Source organism: Macrobrachium nipponense, chromosome 6 (assembly GCF_015104395.2).
Source record: "Macrobrachium nipponense isolate FS-2020 chromosome 6, ASM1510439v2, whole genome shotgun sequence".
Classification (NCBI taxonomy): Eukaryota; Metazoa; Arthropoda; class Malacostraca; order Decapoda; family Palaemonidae; genus Macrobrachium; species Macrobrachium nipponense.
The window spans coordinates 36,574,673-36,592,780 of record NC_061108.1 but is presented as its reverse complement, the minus strand read 5'-3'; the positions used below and the strand labels follow the sequence as shown (position 1 = coordinate 36,592,780).

At 35.7% G+C, this 18,108-nt stretch overlaps 1 protein-coding gene across 12 annotated transcripts in view; it reads left to right on the top strand.

Moving 5' to 3' along the window:
- The window catches only part of LOC135216890 (voltage-dependent calcium channel type A subunit alpha-1-like), a 638,668-nt gene that overhangs the window by 564,738 nt on the left and 55,822 nt on the right, over window positions 1–18,108 (top strand). For 8 of the 12 annotated variants that reach the window (XM_064252414.1, XM_064252418.1, XM_064252416.1 and 5 more), the window contains 4 exons: window positions 2,543–2,563; window positions 7,867–7,983; window positions 9,321–9,386; window positions 10,240–10,331. In XM_064252414.1, coding sequence (XP_064108484.1) covers window positions 2,543–2,563; window positions 7,867–7,983; window positions 9,321–9,386; window positions 10,240–10,331 — 296 coding nt within the window. Of the gene's footprint in view, window positions 1–2,542; window positions 2,564–7,866; window positions 7,984–9,320; window positions 9,387–10,239; window positions 10,332–11,080; window positions 11,173–18,108 lie in introns of all 12 variants that reach the window. The other 4 variants (XM_064252425.1, XM_064252423.1, XM_064252424.1 and 1 more) reach the window with 2 other exon arrangements.

Sequence of the window (18,108 nt, the reverse complement as noted above, 5' to 3'; positions counted from 1 at the left end):
CATTGCCATCAGTCTGCTTAATGGGACTCTGGTCATTCTCTTGTGGTTTTCAGCTGACTCACTACTGCTTAACACTTCCATTTCTTGGTTTGCTGGGCATGGTTTTCTTTTTCTTTGTTTTAAGATTCAACTGTTGTTTACAAGTTTTTCTCACTAGATTTACTTTGTCAGGTCATGAGAATCCAATGTGGCATCACATTAGTTTGTTTCTGTTTGCATTTTAATAAAGTAGGTTTCTGATGAATGGTGCAAACATGCAACTGTATTACGTTTAATAGACAAAAACAAAGATAAAACTTCCTACATTGTCAACTAAATGATAAATCTCTGGACGCTGATATGGAATAATTCAGTCCTAGGTTTAAGGCAGTAATAGATCTCTTTTTGTAAAAGAAGTTTAGGATTGACGCTCTATTCCAGACAGCCTCAGGCTTCCTCTGATGTTAGGGTAAAATATCTTTCAAAAATTAGTTTTTTTTATCCCTTTGAGTTTGTCCATTGGTTTTTTTCCAGTTTGTCCATTTGTTTATTTCCAGTAGGTGCTGCTTCTTATATATTCGTTCTGCTACTTCCTTTGTAACTGTTCACTCCATTGTTGATACTGGGGTGGATATGTGAGGAAAAGTCTTATATTTATTAATACTGTAGTGGGCAAATGTCTCCAGTTGCACGAGGTTGCCTCAGGTTGCAGTAATGGCTCATCCTTTTTGTTATATGGTACCCATTATACAAGACTTACTGGCTTGCTACCACACCTAGGTTCAAATATCAACACAGTATAACAGACGAAAAGAATTACAGTTTCTTTCCTGTTTTAAATGAGAAGAGAAGGAAAGGAAATTTTTAAGCAGCGAGCATTTTGGCTCTTCCCCTGAGGAACATGAATTTTATCCTTTTGGTTACTTATGGCATCGGTTAATTTAAAATGTTTGATATTGATGCTAAAGACGTGTAAGAAGCAGCTGAAAGATGAATAAAGACAACGAAGGGAAGTCAGCAGTATTATCTTAAGGAAAATTCATAGTATATAGGGTAAAGGAACAGGAATCATGCTACGGCATAGGGTCTCCCACTTTCTCCAAAACTGATTAATGTTCTTTTGAATAAAGAAGTACGTATACACTGTTCTAGAGAAGCTGATGATGTTTTTAAACGTTTCATGAATTTAATGACGTCAAATATAAAGGGTAATTAATAGATACCTTATTTGGCTAAGACCAAATGGAGTTGGAATGTCTTTAGTGGACTATCACTCCAGACCATTTTACAAAGATATCATGCTGGTTATATAAGGCCTACATTGTAGTGCTTACCACACATTTTAGACCTTATATAACCAGCATTACATCATGCTAAAATGGTCTGGCGTAATCGTCCCTGAAAGACCCCTAGTCAATGAAACACTATTCAAGTTGGCACTATCTTCATGATGAAAAGGGTAATATTGTTACTCTGTAACAAATAGCAATAAATTGATTGCAACCAATAACAGGCTTGTGGTGTTCCATGAGGAGGAGCAAAAGGAATCAGCCTTTTTTAAAATAGGTGATAATTTCCTATAAGATAACAAGGGAAACTGCCTGTACACTTACACTTTGATATTCAAAGATGATGAGCAGGAAAAGTGTTATGCTGTTCAAAAACCAAACCTGATGACATCCCTGGTCCCTGTCTTTCATTGAGATAATAAGCGTTCTGGGGACTTTCTAATTTATTAACTGTGATATAAGATAGTGCATCGTAAGCAACTGTTTTGTTTATATACTCTGTAAATTTTGAAAAATATTTGTCATACAGACATATGGTATAGATTCAAGTGCTTGCTCCACGTTTTGTTTACAGTTATAATAAGGACCCCAATATCTAGGAGGAGCCCACTTGCGTATTTCTACCTTTTTATATTGTGTATTTTTTGTTCTGCTTGTCTGATAATTAGAAGGTGTTTTAGATAGATTTTGTTTCCACTTATCCTTAGTTCAATTGTCAGTAGCATCAGATGACCAGAAAAAGACCAGAGGTACTAGGTGGCAGTGGCTTAGATACGAGTTCTGGGTCCGAGATTACTAGCTGCTCTTCACAGGTACAGATCCACGTCAGCTGTTTCGAAACATTTCTGTGGGTATTGAGAGACAGTGCTTTGTTCATGGAAGCTTCTTAATCTTATGCGGAAAACGGGTATGCCAGGACTTGAAACTCCCATTCTGTTTATTTTGTATTTTAGAAGTCATAAGAGTTTTTCGTTTTTTTTAAACACAATACATTTGAAAGAAATTCTTATCTCTTTAGCGGAGATTTTACGGGGAGGACGAGTTTGTAAGTAACATCACAGCAAATATAACTGACTGTATAGTTTTTGTACTTATGCATCATTCACTAACGCTAATGAACACATAAGGGATGCCTGTTAACCTATACTGTTATGATCAGAGTTTTGTAGCTTTATAGCAAGTTTTGCATGATTTTTGTTTCTTTTTTATTTTATAAACATTCCAGAACAAATTTTGTAACACCACATTTATCACATAAATTCTTTCCATCTCAGCGAATGTATGGAGAGGGGACAGTAAGTCGCTGATGATCAAGTGTTGGAACCAAAAGTTCATCCTCAGACCTTATATATTTAGATCCTCAAAGGTCCCTTTGATAATCCTGGGCTGTAGATTTTGTTCCTGTGGGTTTTGGTATCAAAGTTCGCTAAATGCTCACTCTCTGAATTATGGAACTCTGGATTTCAAGTGTACACCAAATTAGTGTATTCATACTTTCATATTTTCGAGGCATCTCATCATTGTGAGTGTTATTTTGATTAAGAAATGCTCTGAGATACTGACTTGAAAGCTGTATCCTTCAAATCCAGTTCATCAAATATTCTGAGCATTTACTCTTAGCTCTCTGTACAACCCGTAGGAGCTTTGGGATTTGATGCCTCCTGTCCAAGTGTCAGTCTAATTCCCTTGTTGACAGATTTATTCCCTCCAGTAATGTATACAGAGTATAGACCATGTATTTATGAAAAGCCCAATATCATTGAGAATTTGCATTAGAAATGTAATACGTTATATATATTAACATAAATAATTATTATACATATGAAATCAAATAATATATATATATAGACATGTATGTATGTATGTATTAGATTCTATATATATTATATATATATATTATAATTATAAATATAATATATATATATATATTAATAGTTATGTATTACATATATGTGTGTATATATATATATCTATATATATCTTGTGCAATTTCTATGGCTGAAACTTTAGATATTATTATGCAAAAGCTTTCATAAGTTTAATTTGGTGCTGCTTTTGTTGACCTTGAACTGCAGTGCTTGGCGATTTGTATACAAAAGCATAACAGCTCTTAGATCGTAAATGTAATAGTTGTTGGCAGTATATTATTGAAAATACAAGTAGAATTGTTAATTTACTTTTTTGTGCATTGTCGTATATAAGAAATAAGTTTTTTGCGAGAATGATTTTTAATATTTTTGATATCCAAAATTTTTAAGTATTTTGTTCATTCTGCTTTCCTGTTATTCCTGTGTACTTATATGAATGGAACATATGGAGGGGTGTTGTAAAATTCCTATTCCAATCATTATACCATATAGTGTATTCTGCTTAGACTGCTGCGTGGCAGTGATACTATTATCTTTCTTGAATCACAGCAATCATGAGCAGTGCAAACGTAAGTATCATCGGCTGGGTGTTACTGTGAAATAGTAAATCTCAACTTGTGATTTTGTTAAAATTATAACATACCTGTTTTAATGCCGATAGTTCTTAGCTATAAACTGCGAGTTTAAAAGGTTTTACTGAATTTGTTTTGTAAACCACCTTTATAAATTTGCTTGTGATTTATATAATTATGGACATGTATTATTATCTGAAGGCCTTTTTGTTTACTATAACACAGGAGGGGATTGTGAGATACTATAATCTTGTGTAACTGTAACAGATATGATTTTTCTAAACAAAAGTAAATGTTTAGCACAAACCCATTGCTTTAAGATAAGGTATTTATGCAGCGTCTGCAATTCCCAGACACGTCTTTCCATATGAAAAAGGGAAAATGAATCAGGTGGGTTGGCAGATTGGTTCATGTGGTAAATTGGTATTAATCATAATAACCCCAGGCCTGTACTGAGTGGGGTGTCGGGGGTGGGGAGTTGAGCAACCAGCCCCCCCATTTCTGGAAGTCCATATTTTCAAGTATTTCATCTTGTATATACCTATATATGCAATGAAAAACTCTGGTACGGGCCTGAATCCGTCTGGAGGTTTACTGACATTATGTGTTCGTCGTTAGCAAATGGGTTTCTTTTCTCTAGTTTGTGCTGTCTATATTTACTTTTGGCATTCCAAGTACACCTTGCTCAGTATCTTTTCATGATCCAAAAATACTTCCGAAAGAACTAACGACGCTCATCTTGGTATGCTTGTAAATGCATTATCAACCGAGAACTTTGGTTTTATATCTGATTGCGCTACTTATGATTCCGCCAACGCAAAACCGAAAACGTTTTTCTGTAGCCTGCCAACAAAGTTGTTTCTCGACATCGTCTTGCCACACGTCGGCAGATTTCGAGAGAAACCACTGATGAGTATTTACGTACTCTACGTAAACTTGACGTCGACTTCAGTTTCAAGGGCGTTTCCTCAGAGGTACATAGAGATGGAAGTATTCGTGATGCTTTTCTTGCTGGAATTTCCTGTCAATATATTCGAACGAGATTGCTTAATATTAAAACGCTCACGTTATCTGCTGCTGCTGATCAACCTAGAGTACTGGAACTTGTCTTCAAGTACTCGCAGTCATATAGACGTCCGACGAATGCACTCCAGCAGCCGCCGTTAAATCTCTGCCAGAATGTGATTATCATACCCATGTTACAAAGAAATGTGAGACGTTCGATGCTGCAAATGATGATTTGGTTGCATTGGCTGTCTGTCTAATAGGAATGTTTCTTTTATGGAAGCAAGTGTCATACTAGCCAGAAGTGCCCTGCAAAGGAAATTACATGTTGGAAATTCAATAAACTTGGACACTTTGCTAAGGTAGGCTTTAGTAAATCAAAACCTACTTCTGCCATCTCGCCGTTTACTGCTGCTCTTGCTTCTGCTCTGCCAACACTGAATATTTTCGTTTTCCCTATTTTTGTGTGGAACTAAAGTAAATGCCCTTGAAAACGCTTTTGAGTTTTTATTACAGTTCATGTGCAACGTTCCTTTAAGTCCAAATTAGTTAATGATCACTTGGTGTAGTGTAATCCAGCTGAAAATTTTGTGGAGAGAAGAGGTTAATTTAATTGAGTAAATGGAAAATTTGTGATTTTTATTAATAGATTCTAATTATTTGCTCTTTGCTAACCCATTGCATTAGCATGGACTGAACAGTAGCTTAAGTGATGTACATGTTGAGCATGTGATGCTCGGGGAAGGTGAAAAGGACCTGAAGAGACAAGAGGGTGCAGAGCAGAACTGAAACCCAACCCAGTTGCTGAGGCAACTGTAAAAAAAGGATCCAAATTGGCGACGCCCACCCCCCTTCACCCAAATCATACTGTGCCTTTATACCTCCTGAGGAAAGCTGTACAAACTAGCATCAGACCTGGTGCCCCCCATGACCATGAGAAAAGTGTTAAACAGAAAGAGCTATCTGGATTGAGCTTGAGGGAGGGCTTAGAGTTATTCCTTCCAGTTGTAGGATACAGACCTTCAGGTATTGGTTCATCCTTAAATGTTGATAACTTGCTCTTGTTGAATGCCTCACAGAAAGCCAGTTACCCACAGACGAGCATGTCAGTTCCTGTAAGAAAAGATAACATTCCTTGTCCTGATGAACTGAAGATTAGAGATGCATACTCAACACCACCCCCCAAAAAAAAACTCCTATCCCTGGATTTCAGGATTCAAAGGCAAAACAATCGTTGGTGAAGGAGGGTACAAGAATTTTTTCCTGACTCAACTTGCCATCATCAGAAACAAGTTTATCCAAATGCGTTGGACTGCTCTGGGAATACTGAAATGGACATGAAGAACTGAATCTCTGATAAGGAAGGCTAAAGAGATATTGCTATGTTGATTACCTGCAAAAATTATACTCCTCAAAAGTGTGTGACCTTGAAGCTCCATGAAGTCTTGTAGAAGTTGACAGTACCACAAGGAATTAGTTGTACCCATACAATCGTAAACCTCAGTATGTTGCATATATCCTTTGTACAGTCATTTGACAAATTTAACACAATCCTTAGTGAAAACCTGCAAGCTAGTAGCTAAGCTAAAGAGGACTAGCAAGTAACTGGGTTCTGCAATGAGATGGGAGGGTGCTTCATAGAAAAAGAGAGGTGTGAAAACAAGGTTCATAGTAGGATTTAAGGTTTAAAGTAAGCAAGACAATATTTCCCTTATAAGGGAACACTCTTATTTGCCCCAAGGAGCAAGTGAGGGTCTAGTCAGTCATGACAGATAGGAGACTGCTTCTGCTGGTTCCTTTCCTCAAATACACTCTTTCCAAGTGAAAGGTGACACCTCTTACATATGATGCAGATTGCTTGTATGAAAAAGTTTTCAGAAATTTGATTGAAAAAAGAAAAGTGGCAAAGCTGCAAAGATGAGACGTCCATGATGAGGTTTCTTAATCAAGCAAGGAAGAGCTACCACATAAAAAAAAGGCAAGAGAGTTTCTAAGCCAGACTTATCCTCTTAGATCGTGTACTCCCATTTGATCCTTAACAGCAAAGAGAATTCATTGGTAGTGTTGGACGCCAGACAAAAAATGGAACTCTTTTGACTTGAATGTAAGGGCAGATTGTAGGTAAAAACTTTTGGGAGGGGTGGTGCGGACATGGAATTTGCAAATCCAAAAATTACCCCCTAGTAGAAGTTCCCATGCCAGAAAGTGGCAAAAGAAATTTTTAAAAATCTCCAACCCAGTTCAACAGTTGAAGTGTGAAGATCTGTGGCCTCATGGTTGAAATACAAGATCAACTTCCTTGAGAAAAATGGTAGATTACTGAAGATTGACTGGAAATGTTGGTGACTCTCCCCTTAAGCACTGAAACTCGTGCTGTCAAGACAAAGAAATCGAAACAATAATCTGGAAGCCAATCAGTCCCAAAATCATTGTCTAGTCTTTACAATTCGAGCATCCGAATTACACGTATGTAATCAACATGAGAAACCAGTTTGCGCACCAAAGGCTTAAATAAACATGTAAATGAGCAAGCTCTTTACCACAATTAGTGATCTGAACAAGGATTATGAATTTTTAAGCCACAATTATGGCTTATCTTTCAAGTAATTGTCGGTTTATTGCTAGTGACGAAGGCCGGTTGCTTCCAATAGTTAATCTCAAAAATGTATATATCATTTACCCATTGTATTCGGCTGCATAATTATCTAGACATTTTTGTACTTTCCAGTGCGCACAGGTATATGCTCGTGTATTTCTGTATGGTTTAACGTTTTTGCATTATATTTCAAAATCTACCATTAAGAGAATCCGATTTTTATTTTTGCTAAAATTCTTTCAAGTATTGTTATTAATTTTCAAACTAAACAAAAAGGAATAACACCCGGAACCATATTCCATATGACATTAAAGTATACCATAGTAACAGGAATAACAGATTTGTGGAATAGAAAAGAACGGAATTCCCAAGGGTTTAAACACTTGGGCCGTATTTGATTGCTATTCATATTTTTAGTCATTTTATTTCAAATAAAATTAAAAATTCAAGGTTGAGAGTTTGCACTGCATATCTTTCTTTATATGGTGAACAAGAAATTATTGGAACTTAAGATTTTAGCTTATTGGTATGTAACTCTTTTGATGTCCCCGTTACAGGAAAACTTCATCAATGTAGGATTCTTAAGGTTATTCAGAGCAGCAAGACTTATAAAACTTCTGCGTCAGGGTGATACAATTCGTATTTTGTTATGGACATTTGTGCAGTCATTTAAGGTAAGGCTACGTTTTTCTCTGTAGACTTTGTGTTAATTCTGTATAATCCCCTCTATTTCTTCCCTCCTGTTTGTTACTCGTAAGTAATCTGTGGCACAATGATGACTGATACACCTTTGAACTCTTGATTTTTCACAGTGCGAAATTCTATTAAAAATGGTCAGAAACCCATTCTTTTCAACATTCCTGTCAACAGTTTTCTGTAGGAACAATGTAAGGTTACGAACGGATAATGGTGTACTCCGTATCATAGAGCTGAAAACAACTATTACATAAGAGTCACTGATCATACTTGAGTTGCTCTTGAAGAATTTATGCCACTACTTTCATTTCCTTTTAAAAAATTTCGTTTGATTAATATTTGCCAATTTGTGGCATCTTAGGACTGCAGGAATACTTGACTCAATATTTGAGAAAACCAATTCAGCTTAAGAATGAAAACATAACTGACTAGCATGAAAAAAAACCCTAGGGACGGAGAAAGTTCCAAGGCTTTCCCTTGAACTTTGAAGCATGATGCTTAGGAATTTTGGACTTAAGGGAAATATACATCCAATGGGTAAACTAACCATGAAGCTACAAACGTCCATTAGTGCCCAATAACTACCCTGTAGTGGCGAAGAGATGCAGCTTCAAACTAAGATGAAGGCAAAATGAAAAAAACGAAACCTGTAAGAAATGGTTCTGTTGCAAGCAAAGATGGCAAGTGATTTCATTTATATCAGTCATTCCTCCACGGTCGATAGATCTTTTTATCATATAGGATGTATGTCAAATGATAGTGATCTTGCTTGTACATATATAATTATCTTCTTTTTTTAGCACCCTATCTCATAAGAATGTGGACAAATTACTCCCTAATTCAGTATACCAATGTTACTATACATTGTTATTTGAGACAGTACCTTATTCGATACTGAGAATATAAACATCAGATGTGATTACTACATATATATACTATACCCATATGGTTTACAAATATATTTGGATAAAAATCCTTAGAAATAGACTATCCAAAGGACTACAATACTGTTATTAAAGTGCTCAACATACAAAGAGAAAATTTAATATTTTAAGGTTTTGAATTATTACCTGTTATTGAAACTCTAATCGAATATGGTTGTTTTGAGGATAATTTATTGATTAAGAATATAATTATTAATAACAATCTAGAGAGGCTAACTGTATTGCTATCAACTCATAGTGTGATAGTTCGTAGTTTTCTAAACTATCTGAAAACCTAATCAACCTTTCAAGTTAAAAAAAAGTATGTTTTAGTATAAATTGTTTTTCGTTCCTGATGTTATGAGATGTAACCATTTGTTTCCATTTTACAGGCACTGCCATATGTTTGTCTTCTTATTGCAATGTTGTTCTTCATTTTTGCTATTATTGGCATGCAGGTAAGGTTTATGGAGGCTGTAAATCCAATGAAACTGGTGCGCTGAAATAAGGGCCAATATATTTATGAAATAAATGACTACATGAGATACATCAATATTTCAAATACTGTTTTATATTCATGTTGCAATATCTGGTTCATATACTTATTAATTTCTTTCCTTTTACATTAACATTTTTTTATTTGGAAATTATAAATACATCAGATTCCATGAAATGATAAGTAAATGTAATTTCCTAAATTGATACTGACTGGTCTACTCACCAGGGGCTTACTGTTCTGTTTCTTGCGTCTGTAACTTTGTAGGGTTCCATACCCAACCCCCCATCTGGGTAATACTGTCTATTCATTTGTTAAAAGCTTCCCCCGTCCCCCTCCCCCCCAAAGACTCCAGCAGTTACTCTGTCTACATCATGTGAATTTCCATCCATTAGTTTTGAAACAAGCCCAGATTGTTATCCCAATGTGTTATGTGTCACTTTTATTCTGTAAAGATAACTTAAACCCAGGTTAAGAGGCCTCAATCTCTACAAAAATTAAGTTTCTTTTTATTTATTTTTTCGTAATTTGCAAGTATTGTATGATAATGGGATTATCAAAAGTCAATCATATACTTATCTCTGACAATAGTGTGTATTGACTCTCCAAGTTCTGTTCTGGCCTCTTACCATGGGAATTTGAGCGAATTTTGGCTGCGGTTCGGGGCCACGGAAGAAGAGCAGAAAACGTGGCTCCCTACCCGCCATTTGGTGGTGTGAGTTCCGCTCTAAAGACCGGTCTCGCACGCTGACATGTCCACCTACCCGACTTTACAGCACTCTCCCATCTTTTTTTCTCCCATACTTCACACCCAGGTTTTTGGCAACATGAAATTTGATCCCGACACTGACCTAAATCGACATAACAACTTTCAGTCTTTCTTCGCCGGTCTCTTGCTCTTATTTCGGTGAGTTTGCAACCCCCACCATCCAGGCTCGGCCAATTGCTACCCGAGACCGATCCAGTATTTATGATATTCCCATTTCTAGGCCTGAACACTGAGACTGATGTCTGTTCAGCGCCAAGATTTTTAACCTTCCGAGAATGATACAAAGGCCAAATTCGCAGCCCCTTCTAAGCTCGTGGTAACCTCAAAGTGAGGATCCAGCATCCCGGAACAGTTAAAGTCTAGTTTTATCCCTGAACAGACATGTAATGTTTAGCTGTATGGTGACCTGTCTAGTATTCTAGATAGTGATGCCGTGTAGTCATAGTTTTCATGTAGAAGGTAACGTAACAATAGATATGTGATATAACTAGCATAGACTAGCTAACCTAGACTAGATAGTGTCTGTGGTGCTTGCCCACTTTTTGGTCAAGGGATCGTCTTTATCCCATGAAGTACATTGACCTGTGCAGAGTTTTTTGTCCCATGTCCCTGAATTTTGACCCTGATATGACCCTAGCGACTGGTCACTTGTCCCCCCTGAGAGCCCTGGTGAGAGGACAACCCTTTGCCCCACCCTAAACTTGACCTTTCTTTGCCTTTTCATGACCTTATAACCTTTCTTTTATCATCTCATCTCATAACCTTTAATACCTCATGTTGATATCCTCAAAGTCTTCGGTGTGCCCCAGAAGCCCCTAGATTAGATATCGAGTTGGAATTTTGAGTAATCCTAAGTTTCTCGTCTTTTGTTTCCCTTCGTCACCCAGGTCTTTGGTAATATAGATTTGGATCCTACCTCTGCTATAACACGCCACAACAACTTTAGAAAATTTACAGAGGGCATAATGCTCTTGTTCAGGTAACCAATCTAAGTTACTTTTTACTGGCACTCGAAAATGAACCAGCGGCAAAATTGGCTATTTTCTTCTGTCCAAACTTTTGTCACTGTGATCTCCGTTCCTCAAAAGCTATTGCTGCCATTGCTACAAAATACTGTATAAGCCAGACCATTCTTTGTGTGCAAAATCCCAGTTTTTTTCAAGGGCTACATGATTTTTCTTTGCACGATTTTTTTGTGTGAGTGAGTCTTTTTATGTCACTCAACATTTTAATGACTGCCCTAAGGTCTAGATACAGTATTTTGTGAGATGAATGCCACTTTCTGCATTGGTGTGTAACTGTGCTGGATATGTTACCTTAATGTGATCACTAATGCTGTAGGAAGAAATGTATTTTGTGTGATCACCATGGCCAAATAAACTCAGCACCAAAATTTGCGGGAAACCAACAACAAGGAGAAACTTACTAGCCCTTTACCACTTTAGTTTTCCCTTTCTTTATTTTGGCTATCATAGTAGTCACCATGATTGTACTAACAACATTTGTCACTGTGCTGTAGTAATTTACATTTTGTTTGAATATACTTTGTACAACACCTTGCAGTAAAAGCAAGACTTTTTCTTTTTTTGGTTCTTTTGTTAAGTTGTGCACTGTAGGCTGCGTGGGTGGCAGCATGCGTGTCTAGGTTAGCGTTGGGCACATTAGGGCTCGCTGTTGGGTGGTCATGACTATTCATGACAAAATCAATTGTCTGTACTCTACTCAACACAAACAGATGGTTTTCTCACCTGATATTACAGTAGGCAGTGAGAGTTCTCACTATTTGATTTAGGAGTAATATTTTGTTTTATATGTAAGCATATCTATAGATCTTGGTAAATCAGTATGATTGTATGAAGTCTGAAAAAGAAAAGGAAAAATTCCCCACTGTTAGGAGCATGTGTTCATTTGCAACACCTACATATCCCATTTCCTATTTTATTTTTATTGAAGGAAATTAGTTTAAAAATTTAGGAAATGTTGATACTATATCAGGTATAATATGATATATATACAGTAGCTTGACAAAGTGAAATACTATACTGACTTTCATCAAAGACTTGAAATGCAAAAAGAATTATGCCATTACAGAAAATGGTTCAAAATTTGTTAAAAATAGTAAAAAAACATAAGTATGAAAGGAATGTTTGTAAAGAATACTACTCAGATAACTATTCCTTACAAGTGTCAGAAGTGAATGGAGCATGCTTAGAATGGAGTATGTATGACAGAATAGGCTAGAAGGTGACGTTAGAGACTCTAGGACTACACCTTGCCACCCTCAGCAGCACTAGCCCACATACAGCAGCATCAGCAGCAGCAGCAGCAGCAGCACCTTCTGTGAGCGCACGGTACCCGCACATGTAGTCTCACTCTCACTTTGCATGTTGGAGCTGCTGATATTGTGCAGTGTAGGCTCACAGGTAGACGACCACACCATGTCCGAATCAGTGATATTATGCCACGTGTTCCCTCACTTAGCCCCATCCTAGGTGGCCTCAAAACCAGCCCTTTGAAGCACCTTCACCATCTTTCCTATAACCTTGCCTATGACCTCCTCACCTTTTCAAGCCTCCGCCACTTCCTTCACTTGCATAGAATGTCTTAAACTTTTTTTTATTTTTTTAATGATTGCCTATATTTAATCATTCCCACCTGGTAGAACCTGGCCTCCTTGTCTAATGCTTGCTTTTGTAGCCTAGGGACAATTAGATTGATTAATATTTTTTATTGTTTTTTTGAGGTAAGTATTGTGTATGGCACAAGAAAGGACCTGATTTGAATGTTATATGGAAATAATTCATCTAGAAGAAGTAAAGAAGTCCACCTTGGTATCATGAAAGTTTAATATTTTTACTATTTTCTTCTCTGACCACTTGTTATTTTCAGATGAGGACTAGGAAAATCAAAGTAAATAGAAAACTAAAGACTAAGTTATTTTCATAAAGCTCAATTCAATTTTAAAGATTCTCGTAAATGTGATTTTTAATGTCATTTCAAAGGTACTTTTTCGCTGTCTGTTAACTCTATATTTGTGCATTATTTTTATTATAATAAGAGAACCTTTACGTTCATATCAGTTTATTACAATGTTCACTTTTAGTGAGGATAGGGAAAAATAATATTATTAGGGATGAACAGACTTGAGAATGCTATATTGCTATAATTACGCATCTTGTATCAATTCCTTTTTAGTTTGTACTTGGCGCTATATGGCCTTTTTCGAGAGTAGAGGCATTACGTAAGAGCTAGAGGAAATTTTATATCATAAATTTGATTTTGTCCAATTTTATGACTTATATATACTAATTTTCAAGTCCACTTAGGAGGAAAATTATCAATTTTAATGTCACGATGGATGTTTTATAGAGCATGTTTAGTATGCAAACATATTTTTCAAATTTTTTTTCATTTCTAAGAAATTAGTCTTAACTTCGTCTCCTATGTTTTTCACGAGTACTCTTGCCTATGTTTCAAGACATCAGATTACGATCATGAAATTTAACTCAGTTTTGTTATTAACACGCTGTCTAGCTATCTTGGGTATCTACACTTAGGTTACTAAAATCTTAGAATTTGTAGGGTCCATGTTATCTCCTTCTATCACCATTTGGGTGGTTTCAAATAGAAATTTAATTTTTTCAGGTTTCATGACATTCAGCAAAACATATGGCCTTTGTCCTTATGTGTTGTATGATAATATGACATATTTAAAGATTTGTTTCTTAATTTCGCAATTCCAAATTAGTTAACGAAAATGCATTACTCACAGAATCGTTCAAATTAAACTTTCATGTACCAGTAAAGTATGTGATTTGTGATTTCTTCTAAAAGCCACTTTTGTCACTTAACCTACGTATTCCATGTGATTCAGATTCAACTTGGATAGATTGTATGCAAATGATTTTTATAAATTCTGTAGATTATGAGACAGTATTTCCCATAACCCTTTTTTGAATTAGGAGACCTCAGTAGTCATCATGCTTACCAGCATGTTCAACTTTTATAAGAAAAGCAACGGTTTTTGTTATTTCATAAAATTGATAGTAGTGACTGTCCAGTGAATAACTTTTTTTATGCTAATTACTACATATAGGCAATGTACGGATTTTGGCATCAGCTGAGAACGAAAAGGACAACTATGACTGAATCTTTTAGCTTAATGTATCGTGCGCTGCCATGACAGTTAGTTGGTACTGACTGTATTCAAATTTGGCTAATCACATAACATCACTCTAATTGCAATACGTCTATACTCTTTACTTTCTGTGCTCTGAACTTCCGAGTGCTTCAAGCATGCCCCTGGCGCCCATTTTCTTCCTTAATCATCTCGAGGGCTCAGATTCTTTTGTTGGCAATTATATGGCAAAGAACTCGGTATTCACTCTTCTTCTTTCAGTTTTCTTTTATTCTCATAATTAATTTAGAAGGGACTGGCTACATTAATTATGCTAGGTATAGCATGTTACCTAAGTAGCTGTTACGAACTATATGCTACTGTTTCTTTCAGGGAGATAATTAGTTTTATAAAGATCACCATATAATATCCCAATAGTATTTAGTTTAAGCAGTTGAGAGTGTGGTAATTTTCCCTGCCTTCTTGAACTTTAGATTAATAATTTACAGTAAACCATAGCCAAATACATTTCCGTTTTAAACTATATGGGTGTACGTACATCCTTTTTATTTTGAAACCCACTAATCAAGTGATCAGACGAAATCAAGTTTATAGAAATGGTCAGAGATAGAGTTTTGTGCCCAGTAAAGCGAAGAAAATAATTGGATTTTAATAGATATTATTTTGTTTCCTCTTTATTTACTGTTATATCACAGAATGTATAATGGGTATAGGTTGTAAAAGAAACACATCATTACTAAGAAAAAAAGGACTTTTCTATTTTGTTAATTTCTTTAACTCATTCTATTAACTTTAATTTCAAACTTAAGAAAATATTTATTCTAATATATTTAAAGATCCATAGACCCCTTATTACAAAAATAAGCAGAAACGATTCAGAATGTATGAGCCATCTGAAAAGCTGTTATATATAATATATATATATATATATATATATATATATATATATATATATATATATATATATTTATATATATATATAGAATTATAATTGTTGCAACTGCCAATATACTAATCCCATTCTAAGAGGTAGGGGCTTTGTATGGTGGTTATAGTGCCTTCCATGTCGGAAAATAACGTGAAAGTATGAAAGGGCAAAGGATGCTGTTGCAAAATTCTCTAAATGACATAATGCTTTAGTATTATATATGCACACATGTATTTATCATGAGAGAAAAGTAATGGCCAAAAATATTTTTGGGTACAAGTCAGAAAACGTGTAGGGATATTGTGCAATATTGTTATGACGGTACAGTTAGATGCTAACCACAGGGCCCCCTGCTGCATTTCATTAGCAAGCTAGAGACAGGAAACTGATGTACTACCATGGAGGTGCTCGCTGCCAAATCATTTGACCCGTGTGATGAGAAATGTTTTCTAAGTTCACCCATGAATGCTCCATATACGTTTAATACTTATTGATGGTTGTGAACAGCATTGGTCTCATGTGGCTGCTTAACATTGGGTGCACATTCATGTGCCTGTGTTAATTATTAGTCGTGCATCATTTTTTTAATGGTGAACTGTTAATGACATAAAGAATACAGCAAGTGCCCATCCGCATTTCGGTTTTTAAGGAAGACATCTACGCCCACGTTGTACTTTTGGTTATTTGTATGTCATTTTCTTCTATAGTCTTTAAACGTGGATGATGTGAATAGAATCATACCTGAAAGGTTTCAACTTTTACCGTTCTTTCCACTTTAAAGCATCAGCCCTTAATTTACAGTTAGAATCACGCTCTTTTAAGTTTTGGGTCACCTAGCCGCCTCCCTTCTTCCTGTTGATATATATTATATAATATATCTATATATATATATATATATATATATATATATATATATATATATTATAATTCTCCGCATTTAACTTGGCATCAAAATCACACATGTTCGTTCACTGTGTCTGTCAATTTCTGTATTATTGTAAGTCATTTGTTTCATTTGACACAGCTTTCCTCGCTACATGATGTAGGTTAACTTTAATATTGGTGTTCCATAGTAAAATGTAGAGTGATATGTTGACACCAATGTTGACACTGGTCTCCAGTCATGGAGAAAATGTCTTATTCAAAAACGTCCCAGGGAATAATAATAATAATAATAATAATAATAATAATAATAATAATAATAATAATAATAATAATAATAATAATAATAATAATAATAATAATAATAATAATAATAATAATAATAATAATAATAATAATAATAATAATACCAGTGAAGACGAGTGGCTAAAGAGTGCATGGGAAGAAGGACTAATAAAAGTAAATGAAGACCCAGAAATATACAGACAGGAGAATGACAGACAGAACAGAGGACTGGCACAACAAACCAATGCACAGACAATACATGAGACAGACTAAAGAACTAGCCAGCGATGACACATGGCAATGGCTACAGAGGGGAGAGCTAAAGAAGGAAACTGAAGGAATGATAACAGCGGCACAAGACCAGGCCCTAAGAACCAGATATGTTCAAAGAACGATAGACGGAAATAACATCTCTCCCATATGTAGGAAGTGCAATACGAAAAATGAAACCATAAACCACATAGCAAGCGAATGCCCGGCACTTGCACAGAACCAGTACAAAAAGAGGCGGGATTCAGTGGCAAAAGCCCTCCACTGGAGCCTGTGCAAGAAACATCAGCTACCTTGCAGTAATAAGTGGTACGAGCACCAACCTGAGGGAGTGATAGAAAACAATCAGGCAAAGATCCTCTGGGACTATGGTATCAGAACGGATAGGGTGATACGTGCAAATAGACCAAACAAAGTCAAGAAGAAAGTATCACTCATTGATGTCGCAATACCATGGGACACCAGAGTTGAAGAGAAAGAGAGGGAAAAAATGATAAGTATCAAGATCTGAAAATAGAAATAAGAAGGATATGGGATATGCCAGTGGAAATCGTACCCATAATCATAGAAGCACTAGGCACAATCCCAAGATCTCTGAAAAGGAATCTAGAAAAACTAGACACTGAAGTAGCTCCAGGACTCATGCAGAAGAGTGTGATCCTAGAAACGGCGCACATAGTAAGAAAAGTGATGGACTCCTAAGGAGGCAGATGCAACCCGGAACCCCACACTATAAATACCAACCAGTCGAATTGGAGGACTGTTATAGAGCAAAAAAAAAAAAATAAATAATAATAATAATAAAAATAATAATAATAATAAAATAATAATAAAATAATAATAATAATAAGGACAAAGGCTGCTGTATATTCCAGATTACAAACTGAACAAAATGACGTCATACTCGCACACACACTAGAGATTTGGGGTTTAAATGGATTTGCCATCAGACTGTGATGATTGATCCTAGGTAAAATTATTGATCTAGTTTAGCACTTTCCCAGATCAGAGAACACTTAAACATCTGCTGAAGAGCTTAAAAAGTTATAGTATATAGCAACTTCTGGATGTGGTAAAATTTACATTACAGTCAACAGTTTTATTCATAGTTAGAAGTTGTGATAAAACTATATGATATAGTACTGTAGTAATTGAAAAGAGCCTTTATTTTGTGACATATGTGTTTGACATTAGCTGTTAGTTTAATCATCATAATGTTCAGACATAGCATACAGCATTAGCTCAACGTTTCTTTGTGTAGTAAGCTGTGTGCAGATCTCTTTGCAGAGATCACGTATATCAGTCATGGCAATTTGGTATTGAGTACGTCTTTGAAATTCATGACCGTGCATATTTCTTATTGTTTTCCCTCATACTCTCCACTACATTTGCAACAGCTGTGCAACTGTGCT